The following is an 18,872-nucleotide window of genomic DNA, read 5'->3' as shown; positions in this document are numbered from 1 at the left end:
GTGTATATACACGTCAGGGACTTTATTATTACTCCTACAACTAATAATCCTTTATTTTAATTACTCACAAACATAACAAAAGCTATTTATGATTTAGGAGTAGATGGTTGCAGTACAGAACAGGAGCATACATGATTATGTTGGTTGAAATAATAGCTGAGGCTTAAATGTATTGGCTAATTATGAATATGGTAGTTTTTATCCTATTATTAGCTTTTGATTTGAAGACTTTTTACTCCACATTTCAGGAGATTTCTGCTTTCAGCCAATTTCCTTTTATTTCATCTTGAGTTTCATGTAAATACATTATATCTGATTGTTAAGAAATTAATTGGTACTTATCACAAAGTAAATCGAGGCTTGAATGTTGCAATGTAAAAAAAGTTTTTGCAGAATAACTAAAACGTGCAGTAAAATGCCAGTTTTATTTTAAAAGAATCACAACAAATAGCACTTTAATTCTTTAGTTTTACACTGTGAGTGAGAATCTTGGGGCGGCACGGTGGCCCAGTGTTTAGCACCGTCTCCTCACAGCAGGGAGGCTCTAGGCTCCTTGGATTGATTCTTAATTGTAATTCTAAGTGTGATAAAATCAGGAGTGTAATAATAAGGACGTATTAGATTCGATGCTCTTTTATGCTGTGGCTGCAGACACACATCACACTTGATTTCAGTGTATATTCATTTATTACATTTTTATTAAAAAAATGGATAGATTAAGTACAGTATGGCAATACATTATGAGAAAAACAAAACGTATGTACAAGTCATAAAAATAAAATACATCTTGGTATCAACTACTGGATGGAGCGTGACTCGTGATGTAATAATCAGTGTACTGATTGATGGGGGGGGGTTCTAACTGATGCACTGAGTGTACGAGGGGTCGCTACCTGAGGCTGTAGAACACGTGATGGTCGAGTTCTCCGTCTTCACGATGAGCACCGTCAGTCACTGCTCCACTGCGGCGAGCGACTACACGAGGGATAAACAAACGAGGGAACTTCCTGTTTCCTGTTCAAGCACTTCCCAATAAGTTAATAGGTAGATGTAAATAAGAGACAAGCACAGATTTCCTAATCGGGGCTGAGGCCTTCTCTCTGAGCCAGAGGTGGTAGGTTTGGCTTCCAGGAGCAAAATCTTGTTTGTGTTATAAATAAATCAGAAAGGGACAAAAATATGAAATATTTGAAGAACAGTCCTAAAAGACTGAAGTGAGGTTAACAGAGATCTGAGCTTCATCCTGTGGCTGGTTTCTCTCTCTACTTCCTCGTGTCTTCAGGGCTGTGTGCTGCTCACAATGAGTCTCTTTGCAGTCTGTTCAATGATGTGGCTTCTTTTCCACGACCACACCCACTCACACGTTCACACCACGCAGGACGCAGTTCACCGCCGCACCTCAGCGTCGCGTCGTTTTAAAGTGCTCTCAGTAGGGGTAGGCAGAGACGGCGATGTAGACGATGAAGGTCGTCTGGTACTCGATGCCTCCGTCTTCGCTGTAGGAGAGGGCTCGGACCTTCATGCGGTACGTGTGGGGCTCTCGCAGCGCCCGCGTGGTGAACAGCACCCCCTTCAGGTTCTCGTCCCGCAGGGCGAAGGGTAGCGTGACGTCCTCGTCCACCACGATGAAGGTGGTCCGGGGGTGCATCACGCCGTCCTGCGTGTAGGCCACCAGCCGGATGAGGTCCTGATTGGCCGCGATGCCGAAGGGAAGAGACAGCAGCTTGTACTCCAGCGCGTACGGGCTCAGCGTGCACTCCAGGTCGTTGGGGGGACAGTTCTTCAGGCAGAACCTACACCACAGAGTGAGGTTCGGTTAAAGATGATGTGGGGAAGCAAAACAAATAACCAATTCAACATATGGAAGATTTAACCAATTTAAAAAGAACCAAAAGAATATGTTCACCGTAGTTTAATCATTCAAAATCTAAACAATAAATAAAGTAATAATAACAAATAGAGTAAATGAAATTCAATTAAATCAAGTAAAATGTTATAAAAACGGAAAAATATGTGTTGCTTAGTGAGATGAGAGTCATGAGGGAAGCTCAACCAAGTTTGGCAACTGATACATAGAGTGATAATGTCTCAAGACTCTGGGGAAGGCAGGTATTTTACGTTTTCCACAGATTATTGCTGCTCATTGTAAAGGTTGGATGCAGCTGCCTACGTGGAATCATCTCCAGAGATGTTTGAATTTTGTAAAACAAGTGTTTGTAGATTCAATGTCTCAGTTACTGCAGGTAGAAGAGATGAAAGCATTTTTTATTCTGCTGGTGGTGAAAGTCTGAACAAGAATTTGACTAATCCTCTTAAAATCATCCCAAAATACTAAACTCTCATGACGAGATTGGAGAATTACTTTAATGTGTGCGTCTAAATGGTTAATGATTGATGTTTCTGAGGAGTTTTACCCTGTGGCCTGATCCCTCTGGTAGTTTGGCGGACAGGGCGTGTCGATGCACTGGTAACTTCCTCTCATGTTGAAGCACATTTGATTCGCTCCACACTGGATGTTCTGCTCCAGGCACTCGTCTATATCTGTGGATACAGAAAACAGATGATCACAGACGGGTCAGTTCAGTAAGCTTCAGAATGATTCCCCCTGATGATGTGGGGGGTGACAGCTCCAGGAGGTAGGTGGCGCTTCTCACCTTGACAGGTTTTGCCGTTGGTCATGAGGCGGTAACCAGTAGGACAGAGACACCTGTGGCTCCCAGGTGTGTTCACACACTCGTGTTGACAGGCGTCCCTCACCTCGCACTCATTGATGTCTGACGGACACACACACACACACAGAAAGTAGATCAAAGCCCATTTCAAGCTCCCAGTTCATATTCACGACAAACCCTGAATCAGCAGTGAAGCATCTCTCCCTCATCTCATCCCTGCCTGTCCTCCATAGTTACCTAAGCAGCGTCCACCCCTGGACTCAAACCCCTGCTGACATGCGAGGACGCCGAGCTGTGCGGAATGTGTATGAGTCTCTCTGCGGCTACGGCTCCTGTAGCGCCCCCTTGAGGCGGCCGCGTAGGAGTGGTAGCTCTGAGAGGCCAGGTTGTGGTACAGCTGCTGGTAGGTGCTGCGCTCAGGGGACGACTGAGATGTGCGGTAGCCGTATGAGTAACTTTCATAGCTGGGCAGACGCTCCAGGCCGGCGCAGGATTTGCCGTCGCCCAGCAGGTGGCGCCCCGGCGGGCAGGTGCACTTGAAGCTGCCCGGGGTGTTGACGCACTGGTGGGCACAGGGCTGCGGAAGCCGCTCACACTCATTTATGTCTGCCCTCAGCACAAAGAAAGACCAGCACCGGTAAAAGACAGAGTGACAGAGGAGAAGGAGAACAGGTACAAAAATAATAATCGATAGAGAGAGAGAGAGAGAGGAAGGGAAATGAAAAGGAGAAATGAAATGGTGCAGGCCATGAAAACAGAGGAGAGAGATGAGGATGAGGGGGGGAGAAAGGGGATATGTTAATTACCCCACTGTTCGACAATACATTTCCATGTCTCTGAGACAGAAATGTATTGACACTATCAACACATTTGTGGAATTTGAATGAGAGACTGATTTGATCTCATCATATCAAAGAAAAGTGCTGGTTTGAAGAAAATAACTTCAACATTTCATGTAAAGAAATGACATCAGGTCGTATGTGAAATACACATGAACAGCTTTTGACAAAGACAGACATCAACGTCGTTAATGATGTCACGGGGGGAATGTATGCCATTACAAAGCAACACCAGGAAATAGCCAGATTCACACATAAAGGGGATGTTGGAAAAGAGGGGAAAGGAAACAGAGTGAGAGACAGAGCTGTGAGGTGATGGTGCTGGTCTTTTTATGTCCATGTGTCAAAGGAGGAACCGTTCTCTTCCAGGTTCTCTCCCCGGAGTCCTCCCTCACCCTGACTCTTATCTGACAGTGTAGACAAGGACACTTAGAATCAACCCTGGGATAGTAGGACACCATGCATTAGATATCTGCAATAAAGAAAAAGGTCTTTGCATTGATTGCTAGGAGTTAACAAGCCGTTTCAGTTGCAGCATTTTAAAGATGCAAGCAAGCAAGCAGCAGGATCTACTATCTGAACTAGACGGCAGAGGATGTTATTTTAGACTTTCAACAGGAGTGAGTCACCCACACAGAGAGAGGAGGAGGACGCTGGCAGAAGCAAGAAAGCTGATGCAGAGCAGAAGTGTTTCAAACTGCTGGCCGAGGCTGAATATCCTCAATTAAACACAGCTACACATTAGACTGTGTACAGTGAGCAGTACTGAGCTATTTCAAACTAAAGAAGCAGTTTTATTATGTCATCAATTATTAACTCTGTCAAGGAGGTTATGTTTTGACCCCTGTTTATTATATTTTGTTGTTCCAGCAGGATAATGGAAAAACTGGTGAAGTTCTTTTGACATTTTCACATCTGATAAGTGTAATTTGGTACAAATCCCAATAAAACTCCAGATCTGGTGAATTTAAATGTGGTCTCTCAACGGGACTGTTTCTTTTGTCCATTACTGATGAGGTGGTGACAGTGTAAAGAAATCACGAAGCGTGTACGTACCGACGCAGGCCCGTCCCACTCCCTGAGATCTGTAGCCACGTGGACACGTACAGTGGTAGCTGCCTCTGGTGTTCTCACAGATCTGGTTGTATCTGCACTGATGGGTTCCATCTCTGCACTCATCGATGTCTACAACAGACAACAGACAACAGACAGCACAGTTCAGTTTGTTAACCCCATGACTGAAATCTCTCAGAGTCTGTATTGTTTCACATTTGTCCATCAGCTGATTCTGTCCAACTTACTAACATTACTCACCTACACACGTCCCGTTGGCCCCTTTGGTCATACCGTTGGGACACAGGTCGATACAGGTGTAACCACCGCGTGTGTTTTTACACTGTTGATCTGAGCGACAGACCCTCTGTCTGCACTCGTTTATATCTGAGGTGAAAAGAGAGAGAAAAGAGAATTGGCACGATCGTAGGAGCAGAAATAAAAGCAGAGTAATTTCTTCCAGGAAATAAAAAAAAATACCATAATAATAATAATAATAATCAATTAAATGTATTATTATTAATTTAAGTTCAAGAGAAATGCTGAATTGTAGATCAGTTAAAAAACAGCGTTTGTATCCGGGGCAACTTTTCAAATAGGAATAATTCTAAACAGTGTTTCATGTATTTGTTAAAGCAGCAGCTCTTCTGGTTCAGGGAGCAAGGGATCATGGGTAATATCCACCATTCAGTAGTGTTTCAGTTGAGTGTCAGAGCTCTGGGCAAAAGATTGATTCTCTCTCTATGAAACTAGGACACGGATCCCAATAGAATTCATCACCATGTGTGACTGCAGGGGGCGCTGCTGCTCAGTAAAAGTTACACGGTGTTGCTTTAATGTTGAAGGTTAGAGGTGAAGCCGGAATCTCACCAACACAGCGTCGGTTCCTGAGTTGAAATCCTGGTTCGCAGGCGCAGCGATAACTGCCGATGGTGTTGAGACAGTGCTGATTACACGGGTGAGACTCCTGACACTCATTCACATCTGAGCAACATAAGACAACGTGAGGATTAGGAAAATTCATGGAAGGCCCCGGGGCGATCAGTGAAGCGTGTTGACGTACCTGTGCAGCTGAGACCGTCCGCTGTTCTCCTGAAACCACGCCCACAACGCATGACACACCGGTAGGAACCAATGGCGTTCTCACAGTCCTCTCCGTCGTGACACACGTTACCGCCCAGTGAACACTCGTCAATGTCTAAGAGAGTGGAGAGCAGCGGATTAATATAGACAATGAGTACTGTAAGTGTGAGTGTGTACTTGTACTTATATATTCGTGAGGACAGTTTTGAGCATAGACCCTACAGAGGGAGGTATGTGTGCGTGTGTGTGTGTGTGTGTGTTGTGTACCCTGACAGGTCCTGCCATCAGCTGAGATAGTGAGGCCTCGGGGACAGGAGCAGTAGTAGCTGCCCATGGCATTGTGGCAGGTGTGCGAACAGGGGTTTCCGACCTCACACTCGTTCTCATCTACAGCACATGAATAATATATAAAAACACAATAATCGGAACAGATTTCATCACACCATCAGAAAGTCCAGAATAAGCAGTTCAATCATTTATTATCAATCTTTATAAACAGACATTACCTGCACAATAGGGCCCAGCAGACACCAAAGTGAATCCCTGAGGACACTGGTTACTACGATCACCTGGAATCACATCAACATTACATCAATACATTTAGGTTGAGTTTGTGACACAACAAAAAGGTAAAGGTAAAATACTTAGTAAAAATTAGTATCCTCACCTTTTGTGATGACAGCTTGGATGCTGTACTCCAACACCTCCTCCAGAGGGTGGTATTGAGCGTCGATGGCCGTGGCGTGCAGCATCTCCACCAGGTAAGGCATCTTGCCCTTCGACACGTCATAGGAGATGGTGTGGTTCCAGGAGTAGGGCACGCTCTGCCGGTCAATGCTGAACATGCGAGTGGACAGAGCGTACAGCTGCCCCGGGCCTGTCTGGATGTAGTCCTCTGTGTAGTCCTGCAGAGAACACGGTGCATGTGAGGCAGCCTCCAAGCAACTTTGACATTTTCTAACCAATTCACAAACCTAACACAGGACGCAAGACCGTATCACCTACATTGATTATTTCTGTACCTTGATGCTGATGTCAGCATGTGAGGGCAACTGTAAGATGTGTCCGTTCACTACGATGTCCAATAACAACGCTCCATCTGAGTCCAGGCCTCTGGAAATGTGGGTCATCCTCAGGATCTCACCTAGAAACGAGATGTGTCACATTTCAACACTAATGCTGAACATCAACATCATCACACAGTTAACAGGCGAAAGACTGGACCCACTCGGAGTATTTATATACGATGAAGCTCTGTTTTTTACATTAAAAAGTACAGACCCACGTCCATTCTTACCTGTAGCGAACTCCACCTGTGTCTCCCTCCTGAAGACGCCTCCTGTCAGCGTGTAGCCGTTAACGGCCCCTCCCACTTCCTGTGCCGTGGTCCAGTAAACAGGATTCAGGATGGAGATGAGCTTCCTCATTGCAGGACCTTGAATGAAAAGGCATTTCAGTGGAAGATCATTTATTATGAGATTTAATACAAAATTGAAGAGAATAGATTTATTACTTCCGTGAAGGCAGGTATCACAAGTCTAAAGTCCCGTTTTGACCAAAGATAGTTAGAACTTTTAGTCCCAGGAACAATTTGAAAGGTTCCTGCAGACCATTGTGCGACTGCTTTTCCACCGACGGCTATAACAATGCTGTCTCACCAGGCGACAATAATTCAAAAGACTGTACAACAACAATGACGATATATAAACCGAGCAACACTAGAACAACAGGAAACATGGAGGAGATCACGAAACGCAGCTTGATAACAGAAGTTATAAAATCAAGAAATGAAACTGACCTAAAGTCCTTGGGATGTTAGAAATAGTGGCCTTGATGAGTCTGCCACCAGACTGGCTGTCTGTGATGGTGGCGTTGAGGATGGCAATGCCAAATTCAATATCGTTGATGTTCCCTATGACGCTCCCTCGTGCCGTCTGGGGCCCGCCTGACAGAGAGAGATACGGTATCATTAAGTGTTAATGAACCAGGCACACACATATGCAGTATTTTTGAATGCGTGTCTTACCTGGGCAGGCCTGCGTGTTACACTTGGAAAGCTGGGAGGAGTCACCCGGACACAGGCGGCCGCCGTTGCTAGAAGACGGGCTGTTACAGAGACGGACGCGTGTTCTCTCTCCGCCTCCACAGGACGCGGAGCATTCTCCCCACGGCTGCCATGAACCCCAGTAACCATCCACTGTGATGATACAGCCCAGAAATGAACACGTCAGTAACACACACATTGTAGGAAAACACACACTCAGCAGGGCGTTGTTCACTGTCTCATAATCTGAGATTTTAGGGGCAATTGTTTTTCAAAATCTTAAAATGATGAAATAAATTTGTATCATTGTGGTTTTCTCGCTGGAACACACAGAAAAGACAAGCACTGACATTTTTCTGTTAGTTAATTCTACACAGTTGTACACGTGCTGACTCACCGGGGCAGTTTGCTGTGCTGCATCTCTGTATCTGTGTATCTGCCCCTGCACATGCTCTCCCACCATTGGCAGGTCTGGGGTTGTCACACGTCCTGTAGCGCCTCATCTGACCTCCATTACACGTCTTGCTACAGCCGCCCCAGCTACTCCAAGGACCCCAGTTACCGCTGACTGTCAGAAAATAAGGGCAAAACGTCAGATGCAACCAGGCATAAATACAAATAATACAAACAATACAAATGGAGGAAAAAGACATAGTGGATGTCTGTTTTTCCCTATCAAATAAAATATGCTGCTTTCGGCAAATCTAGTCAAAGTAAAGTCTACTCACTGGGACACGGGTCGCTGTTACAGAAGTCAATATGCACGTCGTTGCCCTCGCACTGCCGGCCACCATGCTGAGGGGCGGGGCTGGCACAGAGACGTGTCCTCTGTCTAGTTCCGCCTCCACAGGAAACACTGCAGGCTCCCCAGCTCACCCAGGACGAAAACTTCCCATCCACTGGAGGAAAGTGAGGATTTAATATTTGAAACCGGATTTAAATCCACTGGGGAACAGACATGTGGATATGGACTGAAGTCTCCTTTAGTCTACAATTCCTGAGCTCTCACCAGGACAAAGTCTCTCCTTGCACACTTGTGTCTGGGTGTCTGTGCCCTCACACTGCGGCCCATCGAAGGCAGGAGGAGGGTTGTTGCACAGTCGGATCCTGGACTGCATGCCCTTACCACAGGTCTCACTGCACGGGCTCCAAGGAAGCCAAGAGCCCCAGTTACCTGCCACTGCAAGAATACATACATATATAAAGCTTATTATTGAGCATCAAGCCAAATGAAATCTCAAATAAATGTTGTTTACTGTAATTTTTTATGTTGTCTCCATGTTTTTTTTCAATTCTAGATCTGTCAAGTAGTTTTCAGGTGTTGAAAAAAGGTCAATTTGATGCAATAAGATAACACATTCATGTCAGTTGCAGCCTCTCGTACAACAGTTGATATTTTTTGTTGCAGCTGTAGAAAATGTCTTTGCTGCTCACCTGGACAAGGTCTGACGCTGCACATGATGACCTCCACTGCCTTCCCCTCACACAGCCTCCCCCCATGCTGAACTGGAGGGTCACTGCAGGTCCGGATCCGGGTTCTGTTGCCCTGACCGCACGTACGAGAACACTCCTCCCAGAGGGACCAGTCTGACCAGTTACCATCCACTAGAGGGACACAGTTACAGGTCTTATTGAGGCATGCACCACTGGCACGCGGCCTAAAAGAAGAGGTCTAATCCTCTCATACCTAAAATAATTCTCACCTGGACATGGTTTTCCCTGACAACCGCGTGTTTCTTTCTCCAGTCCAGCACAGTGGCGCCCTCCATTGGCAGGTAGAGGGTTGTTACACTGTCTCTGCCTCTTCTGAGCCCCGACACCACAGGACACACTGCAAGGACCCCACTCTGCCCACTCTGAGAAGCCCCCATGTACTGAAAAACAAAAAACACATCAACACAGGATACTATTTGTTTCCTTTTGTTTTCTCTTTGGAGGATAAAGAAGATGATTGAGTGTTTTCTCCATCAAACCTTTATTACATTTCTTTAACTGTGATTGCAGTGAAAGAAAACAATCCACTCTTGGAACATTTGTTGTAGGTTCAAATGGAAGCTGGCTCAAAATAGTTATACAATGAAAACTACCCATGCAGTGTTGGTGCAGCTCACCTCGTACGGTGAGTGTGACCCTGACCAGCACAGATCCAAGTAGGTTTCTGGCCACACATTCATATTCGGACGTGTCCTCCTTCTGGGCACTGCTGATCCTGAGGGAACCGTTGGACAGGGTGGAGAAGCGGTCGATGGCCAGCAGCGGGCGCCCCTGGCGGGACCACTCTATCTTGGGTTGGGGCTCACCCTCTGCCTGGCATTTGAGCAGGACCGTGGTGCCAGCATCCACCACCGTCTCAACTGGCTCCACGATGATAGTGGGTGCACCTGGAAGAAGAAGGTGGGAACGTGTGATTTAAAGTATTTAAAGGCAAATTCCACTCGCTGTGCACATCAAATTTAGTTTAACAAACATGGGGAATCCTGAAGAAATAACCCCAGATAATGTCATAACAAACGTATACATTAAAATGTTTATTTCAAATTCTGTTAATGTGGGAAATGATCGATCTTATGTTAAATAGCACTGACACTTACTCTGCAAGGTAAGTGTGACACTTCTTTCCACGACGCCAGCATCATTTGTTGCCACACACATGTAGTTGCCTGCATCTTCACCCTGCGTAACATTTCATTATCACAATTACAAAGAAATATCTAAACAAAGTACAACAACTAAAATGTCCAACTCTCATAGTTTTCCTACCACTGTGCCATAGATGGCCAGAGATCCGTTGTCCAGCTGACGGATTCGGTTGCTGATCTGGATGTTTATTCCCCCTTTGCTCCACTGGATGGTCGGCAGGGGGTCTCCCCGGACCTCACAGTTCAGGATGGCGTTGCCGCCCAGAGGTTCGATCCGGTTGGAGTGGTGATCCCCATCGAGGATCGGAGGCTCTGGAGACAGACACAAGAAAGTGAGTCACACACATCTGCCTTGACATTAAGAGGTCAGATTCTGAGCTGAACAAGTGAAACAAGGTGAAAACATTTTTGTGGTTTTACCTTTAACGTACACGAATCCCAGAGACTTGATGGTTCCTACGTTGTTTTCTGCCACGCAGGTGTAAGTGCCAGAATCGTCTTTACTCACTCTCTCTATCACCAGCTCACTGTGGCCGTTCATGTGATCATAGTGAACTATTAACAAAATGCAGGAGAAGATAATATGAGTTATTGATTTTAATCTAAGACATATAGCTTCATCTCTCTGTGATTTGCCTAAAGAAGAGAGCTACTCTCTAACCTGGGACGATGTTGTTGTTGAACACCCATGTGATTCTGGGTGTTGGGATGCCACTGACCCCACAGGCCAGAAGGAGGCGCTCTCCCTTGTTGAGGGCCACGTCTCCGAGCAGCTCAGTGAAGACAGGGTGGGTGTGAACAGACAGGGCCACCGTGTGACTGTCCTGCCCGACTGCATTAGTGGCAACACACGTATAAGTGCCTTCGTCATCAGGCTGGTGCAGAGGGGAGATGAAGAGAGGAGGAAGCGTGAACATGGATCACCTAAGTCAATTTACAAAAATAAGAAATAGAAAAAGAATTTGTTGTATTATTGTTTCCCTACCTGAGCAATGTCGATCACCAGCTCTCCAGATGGCAGGATGGTGTACTCCCCTGTGTTTTCACTGAGGGGGCTGCCATCCTTCTCCCAGGACAGGCTGGGCTGAGGGACCCCCTCCGCCACACACATCAACTGGGCCTGACTGTTTTCCACCACTGCCACCTCTGGCTCTCCGCCCCGGATTGAAGGGGGGACTGCACAGGTAAGAGGGTTTATCTTTAAATATCACATTAACTCCTAAAGAAAATGTTTACTTATGGTTTTAATGAAGTATACAATCAAAGAGGATACTGGTGACATTTTACATTTTGAGCCAGTGGGTCTGAGTTTGTGGCAAATGAACTGAATCGCTTTATGGCACAAATGAGAAAATGCCATCCACCAAACAATGGAAAAGGCATTATTCTAGCTATCCTGCAGTAAATGCAAATGCACTTAAATCAGTTTGATTAATTTAACAAGATGCTAATGTTTAAAGTTGTCGTGTAAAATAGTTAAATGACTAAAACGTACTCTGTACAGTGAGGCTCATCTCCAGGCTCACAGTTCCCGCTGCGTTGGCAGCCGTGCACGTGTACCGTCCGGTGTCACTGGGTTGGATGAAGGCGATCTGCAGAGAGCCTGAACTGAGAACCCGCCGGCGCACGGACTGGCTCAGCGGCTGCCCGTCTTTGTGCCATGTGACGGAGGGAGGAGGGGAGCCGTCGGCCTGGCACTGCAGCATCACAGAGGAGTCCACGGGTGCCAGGTACTTCTGAGTCTCTGAGCTGATCCTGGGAGGCACTGCGGGGACAGAGGTATCACATGATGTCAACACGAGGCAATATCAGCAAAGAGAAAGAATCAGGGTCCATTCAAGACCGACAAACGAAATGCAGGGGAAATGTTTCGCTTCTAGAAAAAAGTAAAATAATTTATGTATCATGGAAATAAAGTGCGTAAATCTCTGTATTCAGGACCTGTGTCTGTCAACGCATCATGATGTACTGGAGTGAAATTCAATAATACAAAATATATATAAAAATAAACTTCATAATCACAGCCCATTTTGTAGGCTATTGTTTTTAATTACTTTAGATTATCAAATATCGTTATTTCGTCAGACGATGAAATACTGCTACAACATACAGTAAATAAATCTGTGACCTACCTTGTACTTTGAGTTTGGTCTTCCCCAGTGCTGTGCCAGCCGGGTTCTGAGCCACACATATGTAAGTACCAGAGTCTGAAACAGAAGCCTTGGAGATCTGCAGACTTCCATTAGGCAGCACTGTGAAACTGCCACCTAACGAAAAGCAAAAGACCTGATGTTACACCTGACTGCTTACAGATTACTGACCCACATAGAGGGGACCAAATACCTGTGGTGGGTATGTTGATGCCCTCCTTCTGCCAGGTGATGGTGGGCCTGGGTGAGCCTGTGGCCCAGCAGGGCAGAGTGATGGGGTTATTGAGGATAACATCCAGGGTTGGTGGGTGGGACTGGATCACTGGGAGCTCTGAGGAGAAGCAGGAAAAAGGCTAACGTTCAGAATGATGATGAAAATTAAACAAAACTACAGTATGAAAAGCAACAAAGTGATAAACTTGACATTTTGTCTTGAGGGGTTTTCTTACCCTGCACCGTGAGCTGCACGTGGCGTTGGGTGGAGCCTGCAGCATTCTTCGCCGTGCACGAGTAGCGTCCGGCGTGACTGAGCTCAGCTGAGGTGATCTCTACTGGACCTGCGTCGAGATTACAGGTACGTGTTACCGCCTTGATGTCTGTTAGCAATCTTATATCATCTATCACTGACAAGTTTTCCACACACATTTAAAGTCATGACGTGATGTTATTAGTGTAACTGACCTGAGGGCAGGACGCTGTATCCTCGTCCCTCTTTGTTCAGCTTCATTCCGTCTTTGCTCCAGTGGATCGTGGGCTGTGGGACACCAGATGCAGTGCAGGCGATGACCACTGGGGACAGTCTGATCACAGTTAGCTCAGTAGGTTCATCTGCTATTGAAGGAGGAACTATGGGAACATAAGTCAAATTAGTCATTTGAAAATACATGTGCAGAATTTTTTTTAGTTTTACACGATGCAACATTGATAAATCATGATCTTTGGAATTATGAAGCTGTAAAAGAAAGCGGTATTTCTCACCATGCACAGTGAGGTTGATGGATCTGGAGTGTTCCCCTGCCTCATTCGAGACCACACACTCATACACTGCTGTGTCCTCCACTGTGGGCGCTATAACGACCAGGGAGCCGGATGAGAGTAATCTGGAAATAATGACAAAGAGGAGAAGTCAGTATTTGGAGGTAGTATAATTATATAATAATTATAAAATGATTAGAAACTTAAGGATTTGTGCTTTCTGTGCAGCCTTGAGCTTGTGTTTTTTAAGATCTTGGAAGAGGAAACAGAGAGGGAGAAAACCTGGATCAACCTGTACATATTCTGGTTCTGGTCGGTGTTCATGACTCGACCATTCTTCGTCCAGCTGACCGTGGGTTTGGGGATGCCGCTGGCCTCACAGGACAGGGTGGTCTGAACGTTGACTGTGACCGTTACGTTGGTTCGTCCGTCAGCGATAGAAGGAGACACTGAAAAAAGGAAATGGCAGACTGCGCTGTATTTGTGGCTGATGGACACAATGTTAAAAGCACATATTCCACAACCAACCATAAACTTGCAGATCCACTCTCTTGCGTTGCGTCCCGGCCGGATTTGTTGCCATACACAGGTAGCGGCCGGTGTCTGTCACCTGAGCGGAGTGGATGTGTAATGACCCATCCCTCGAAAACGTGTACCTGCGCACAAGTTAATACGAACTGGGTGAGATTCGGCTTTGAGGGAAATACAAAAATAAAAAATTTGAGATACGGGGAATCAGCAACTTCCAAGATTTTAGAAACAGAATTTTCCTGATAGTGACGGCAACATCAACACTGTGGGACACTCGGATTTACCTGGGGTTGTTTCCTGCCAATATTGCCCCATGTTTCCTCCAGGTCACACGAGGGGGCGGGACTCCACTGACGATACACTCGAGCACCGACGGCTTGTTGATGTGTACTGACACTGTCTGGGGGCCGTCCTTGATTGTTGGGGCCACTGAGGAAAGAGGTGAGAAATTGATATGCACATAGATTATTTCTCAAGAACTACTTAAGGGAGAATTACAAAAGATAGTACTGTAGGAAATGAGCGAAAAGCTGTAGCTGTACCATTGACAGCCAGGTTAAACTGCCGCGTGGTCTTGCCAGCGACGTTACTCGCCACACAGGTGTACTGAGCTCTGTCGCTCAGCTCTGCCATGTTGATCTGTAAGTAGCGGCCACTGGACAGGATTCGCACTCGGGCAGAGGCCTACACAGAAAACACAAAAAGTTATTAGTGAATAAACTTGAGGGAAGTCGTGCATTTTACAGAGAGTTGTTTGTTTCTGTATTTCTGACCTGCAGGGGTTGGCCATCCTTGAGCCAGGTCAGAGTTGGAGGTGGAACGGCATCAGATTTGCACTCGAGGGTCACCTGTCTGTTCTGCAGCACTGACGTGTTCTGGGGCGTGCTCTCCCCCGCGATGTTCGGGGGGACTGTTACAGAAAAACATGGATCTTATAGACAGGTGTCATTTTAAATATCTTATTTTTCACACATTTTCTGATAAAACGGAGAAATGTATTAATAAAAAACAATAAAATGAACTATGCATCTTCCTTTTCTGTACATGAAATATATGAAAATGATCCTTAAGCATTGATTCTCCTAAAACATTGTGTACGGTGCACTCTGTGTTACCCACCGTGCACTCGAACCTGGAACTCCTTGTCATCATCTCCTGCTGGACTGTTGGCTAAGCAGCTGTATCTGCCGGTGTCCTCCAACTAAGTACAAGTGTAAAAAAGTGTGTAAGACCAATGGAAAGAGGCACAAATTGCTTATTTTGCCATATGTACTGTAATGTAAGTGTAATGTGTGACAGAAAAGTTATTAAATTAACTAATTAATAGGATTTTATTGTAACAATCTGTGGTGACCAGTGTTTAATTTGTAAGTACCCATGAGAGCGGAGGGGTGAGGTGGTGAGTGCAGTTGCCGGTGTCGTAATAAAGCACTGGTGGTGACTGACCTGTGCCGAGGCCACACGGAGAACTTCTCCCCCCCGCAGGAGGCGCAGACTGTCTGTCTGTGGGAGCGGGCGGCCGTCCTTCAGCCAGGTCAGGGAGGGCGTGGGGATACCTGAGGCCTCACACTCAAGCTCCAGCACATTGTTCACCACCACAGAGACCTCTGTTGGAACACCGGAGCCCTTGATCTGCGGAGGGTCTGAACAACGTAACCATAACAACATGAGAAATAAAGCAAATAATTAAGGAGAAACATTAGTAGCATTGGACATTAGGGTTAATTCTGTCACAATCTTTGTCTTTTGTCATTTGACACCAGCAGAAAGACAACATGCAGCATCTGCTCTTTCAACTCACCCAGCACTTTCAGGTTGAAGTGGCGGCTCGCTTGACCAGCAGTGTTGTTCGCCACACACGTGTAGCGTCCTGTGTGGCTGACCTGGGCCTGGATGATCTGTACAGTGGTTTTCAGGTTGAGGAATGTGAGGTGATCGTCAGTAGTCAGAGTCGCTCCGTCTTTGATCCAGGACACGGTGGGGGTCGGGGTCCCATCAGCGACACACAGCAGAGAAGCCATATTTCCTCTGACTACGGTCACGTCCTCGGTGCTGCCTGCTCCGTCCAGACCGGGGGGGACTGCGCAGAGTCATGAAAGATGCGTTAGGTTAATTTGGTGATTTATTCCTATGACTTTACAAGCAAGTCACATTTTCATACCCACCATACACCTGGAGGCTATACTGTCTGTTGTCCACTCCTGCTCTGTTTGAGGCAACGCAGGTGTAAGTGCCACCATCAGACACTTGGGTTCGTGTAATCCTGGCAGACACAAAATGGTTCAACAGATTATAAATCCTGATACATATCAACTCTCACTAAAGGTGTATAAACCAAGTTAATACAATTTATTAGACTAATTATCTGCCAGGAAAATTTTCTAATCTATTTTTGTACCAATTTTTCAACTTTAACATTTTTTTGTTATAATGAGAATGAAACATTAAAACATTTTCTTGGTTTTTACAGACAATGAGAGACAAACATCTCAGCTTTACCTTTGCAATGCACGTTATTTTGTAATCATTTAAAAAATGGATTTGACCAAAATTCCCCACAAATGAAACACAGGAAGTTGTCCTAATGCAGCAGCCTGTGTTACAGCCTCTGCCTGAGCCCTGACCTACCGGAGCACCTGTCCAGCAGAGAGGAGCCGGATGTGGGACGACACCGGCAGGGGGAGGCCGTTCCTCAGCCAGTTGAGCTGTGGGGGAGGGGAGCCTGTGGCAACACACTCGATGTTGACAGAACTGTCCAGAACTGTGGTCAACTCCTCGACCTTGTTACTGTTACCGTCGATCACAGGAGGCACTGAAAGAGAAAGGGAACGTGTCTGTCTCATCATGAAGTGCATTGGACATTACATGTAATGTGTATTGGAAAAATAATGGTTGAATTGGAAATAAACCCACCATATACGTTTAGATTGAATATCCTGTCCTCCTCTCCTGCAGTGTTAGTGGCCACACACGTGTACTTTCCACTGTCGGTGTTGTGAGCTCCGATCACACTGAGTGTGCTGCCATCCGCACTGATCCTGAACAAAAATACATCAACATCAATTATTTCTCATTTACGTCTTTTTTAACTTCTTGTTTTGGTGGCAGGCTCTACTGTACCTGAGACCTTTGCTCCCTTCATTGTGGATGACTTCTCCATCCTTCAACCACTGGATGGTCGGAGGGGGGGTTCCCTGGACTCGACAGACCAGCTGGATGCTTTCATTGAGCAGAACTCCCATCTCGCTGGGCAGCTCTGATCCAGAGATGCTGGGAGGGACTGAGAGATAAGCATAAGTGTTAGCAGGAGTCGGTGGATGGAAGATGCAGATATATTGGATCTGAGGGATTTAACAACTCCGACCATACATTCTTGTCAATGTACGTTTGAGAATGTGATGTAAGAATTCTTTGAGTGCATTGAGACTTCACCTTGTACAGTGAGATGGTAGCTCTTGCGTGCGTTACCCTCCACATTAGAGGCCAAACACGTGTATGTGCCACTGTCAGAGAGCTGTGACCGGGCAATCTGAAGCTTGCTGCCCCCGGAGAAGATGTGCATCTCCAGAGACTCTGAGTTCTCTACAGAAACATGAAGTTCATATGTTTGGTATTAGTGGACAAAGATAGTCATAAATCACCTTTCCCAGGAGGACATCAGATCATCAGATGATAAAACTGTTTTATATCGTTGTGATTGACAGAAACCTACTGTCCATGTCTGAACCACAATAATGCAGACATACCTATGGGTCGTCCATTCTTCATCCAGGTGAGACTGGGAGGAGGGATACCAGTAGCATCACAGGAGAACGTGACTGGGTTACTGATAGTTTCCACCACATTCTCCTCCCCTGGGCCATCGATACTGGGAGGCACTTCAGAGAGAGAGAAATCCCCTCTTTAATATTGTTAAAAGGGTTAAACACTGTTTTAAATGTGTGTTTTAAATCTAGAATAAGTTACCATAAATATTCAAGTGGAAGTTCTTGTCCACCTGACCAGCAACATTGGTGGCCTTGCACACATATTGTCCAGTATCAGACACCTGGAGAACAAAGGAGACACAGGAGGCAGATGAAAACGATAAGAAAAAGAAAATTAAACAATATGTACAAACATAAGAGGAAATCAGTATAAGCTAGGAAAAGAAAATCCTTGCATGGAGACGAGTCATTTAATCTGTTTTACGGAATTGACCACGCTCTTGATGCTGAGGTTGTGTGACTCTGTCGAAAACAGCAGGTTCAGTCCCTCCAGGTGTTCCTGACATATTGCATTCACAATAATATGATGTCACTGAATGTGTGCACCAAATTTGAAGAACTTCCCTTCTTGGCGTTCTTCACAAAAATTTGACGGACGTATGGATGGAAAGAAAACCTGAAGACATAATGCCTCCAGTCACTAGCTGTCACCGGAGCAGAGGTATGATAACAACATGGAGCAGACATCATGGCGTCCCCTCACGTCTCACCTCTGAGCCTTTGATTTGCAGCATCTGCCCCTCGGCCAGGATGCGCAGGTTGGCCGACTCCGTCACCGCCCTGCCGTTCTTGTACCAGGTGATGGTGGGAGGAGGCACGGCGTTGGACTCGCACTCCAGGGTGACAGATTTCCCTACAAGCACGTTCACCACCACAGGAGAGTCCCCGTTGCTGTCGCGGATACTGGGAGGAACTGGAAGGATGAGGAGAGAGGAAAATATATTAGCTGGTAAAACTAGAGGCTGAAGTCGGGCACTCGGTGTGGACGTAGACTGACCGAACACAGTGAGATAGATGTGTTTGTAAGCCTCTCCTGCTGCGTTCATGGCCACACAGCTGAACTTTCCTGCATCAGATACTTTTGCTTTTAGAATCTGCAGCGTACGACCACCTGGGGAC

General features: G+C 46.0%; 1 protein-coding gene across 2 annotated transcripts in view; it reads right to left on the bottom strand.

Annotated features, from left to right (window-relative positions):
- Positions 1 to 668: 668 nt before the first annotated feature.
- hmcn1 (hemicentin 1) overlaps positions 669 to 18,872 on the bottom strand; it is a 76,784-nt gene continuing 58,580 nt past the window's right edge. Inside the window, exons 59-107 of one of the 2 annotated variants that reach the window (XM_035176054.2) lie at positions 18,751 to 18,864; positions 18,464 to 18,666; positions 17,953 to 18,034; positions 17,733 to 17,864; positions 17,419 to 17,568; positions 17,107 to 17,266; positions 16,900 to 17,024; positions 16,615 to 16,798; positions 16,152 to 16,249; positions 15,788 to 16,066; positions 15,433 to 15,629; positions 15,106 to 15,187; positions 14,760 to 14,896; positions 14,529 to 14,670; positions 14,271 to 14,415; positions 13,984 to 14,111; positions 13,748 to 13,904; positions 13,459 to 13,580; positions 13,162 to 13,326; positions 12,930 to 13,037; positions 12,674 to 12,811; positions 12,463 to 12,597; positions 11,826 to 12,095; positions 11,316 to 11,506; positions 10,992 to 11,205; positions 10,751 to 10,885; positions 10,452 to 10,642; positions 10,283 to 10,364; positions 9,803 to 10,072; positions 9,395 to 9,565; positions 9,126 to 9,296; positions 8,701 to 8,871; positions 8,420 to 8,590; positions 8,089 to 8,259; positions 7,674 to 7,844; positions 7,446 to 7,592; positions 6,945 to 7,082; positions 6,670 to 6,791; positions 6,315 to 6,552; positions 6,154 to 6,216; positions 5,915 to 6,034; positions 5,628 to 5,762; positions 5,435 to 5,548; positions 4,826 to 4,951; positions 4,568 to 4,696; positions 2,910 to 3,278; positions 2,655 to 2,774; positions 2,415 to 2,541; positions 669 to 1,793 (exon numbers count right to left, since the gene is read on the bottom strand). In XM_035176054.2, coding sequence (XP_035031945.2) covers positions 1,427 to 1,793; positions 2,415 to 2,541; positions 2,655 to 2,774; positions 2,910 to 3,278; positions 4,568 to 4,696; positions 4,826 to 4,951; positions 5,435 to 5,548; positions 5,628 to 5,762; positions 5,915 to 6,034; positions 6,154 to 6,216; positions 6,315 to 6,552; positions 6,670 to 6,791; positions 6,945 to 7,082; positions 7,446 to 7,592; positions 7,674 to 7,844; positions 8,089 to 8,259; positions 8,420 to 8,590; positions 8,701 to 8,871; positions 9,126 to 9,296; positions 9,395 to 9,565; positions 9,803 to 10,072; positions 10,283 to 10,364; positions 10,452 to 10,642; positions 10,751 to 10,885; positions 10,992 to 11,205; positions 11,316 to 11,506; positions 11,826 to 12,095; positions 12,463 to 12,597; positions 12,674 to 12,811; positions 12,930 to 13,037; positions 13,162 to 13,326; positions 13,459 to 13,580; positions 13,748 to 13,904; positions 13,984 to 14,111; positions 14,271 to 14,415; positions 14,529 to 14,670; positions 14,760 to 14,896; positions 15,106 to 15,187; positions 15,433 to 15,629; positions 15,788 to 16,066; positions 16,152 to 16,249; positions 16,615 to 16,798; positions 16,900 to 17,024; positions 17,107 to 17,266; positions 17,419 to 17,568; positions 17,733 to 17,864; positions 17,953 to 18,034; positions 18,464 to 18,666; positions 18,751 to 18,864 — 7,877 coding nt within the window. In that variant the 3' untranslated portion in view covers positions 669 to 1,426. The remainder of the gene's footprint in view (positions 1,794 to 2,414; positions 2,542 to 2,654; positions 2,775 to 2,909; positions 3,279 to 4,567; positions 4,697 to 4,825; positions 4,952 to 5,434; positions 5,549 to 5,627; positions 5,763 to 5,914; positions 6,035 to 6,153; positions 6,217 to 6,314; positions 6,553 to 6,669; positions 6,792 to 6,944; positions 7,083 to 7,445; positions 7,593 to 7,673; positions 7,845 to 8,088; positions 8,260 to 8,419; positions 8,591 to 8,700; positions 8,872 to 9,125; positions 9,297 to 9,394; positions 9,566 to 9,802; positions 10,073 to 10,282; positions 10,365 to 10,451; positions 10,643 to 10,750; positions 10,886 to 10,991; positions 11,206 to 11,315; positions 11,507 to 11,825; positions 12,096 to 12,462; positions 12,598 to 12,673; positions 12,812 to 12,929; positions 13,038 to 13,161; positions 13,327 to 13,458; positions 13,581 to 13,747; positions 13,905 to 13,983; positions 14,112 to 14,270; positions 14,416 to 14,528; positions 14,671 to 14,759; positions 14,897 to 15,105; positions 15,188 to 15,432; positions 15,630 to 15,787; positions 16,067 to 16,151; positions 16,250 to 16,614; positions 16,799 to 16,899; positions 17,025 to 17,106; positions 17,267 to 17,418; positions 17,569 to 17,732; positions 17,865 to 17,952; positions 18,035 to 18,463; positions 18,667 to 18,750; positions 18,865 to 18,872) is intronic. The other variant, XM_035176055.2, reaches the window with a different exon arrangement.

This window comes from Hippoglossus stenolepis, chromosome 14 (assembly GCF_022539355.2).
Source record: "Hippoglossus stenolepis isolate QCI-W04-F060 chromosome 14, HSTE1.2, whole genome shotgun sequence".
In the NCBI taxonomy this organism is placed as follows: domain Eukaryota; kingdom Metazoa; phylum Chordata; class Actinopteri; order Pleuronectiformes; family Pleuronectidae; genus Hippoglossus; species Hippoglossus stenolepis.
Note: the sequence above shows the minus strand (reverse complement) of the source record. Positions and strands in the feature narration are given on the sequence as shown.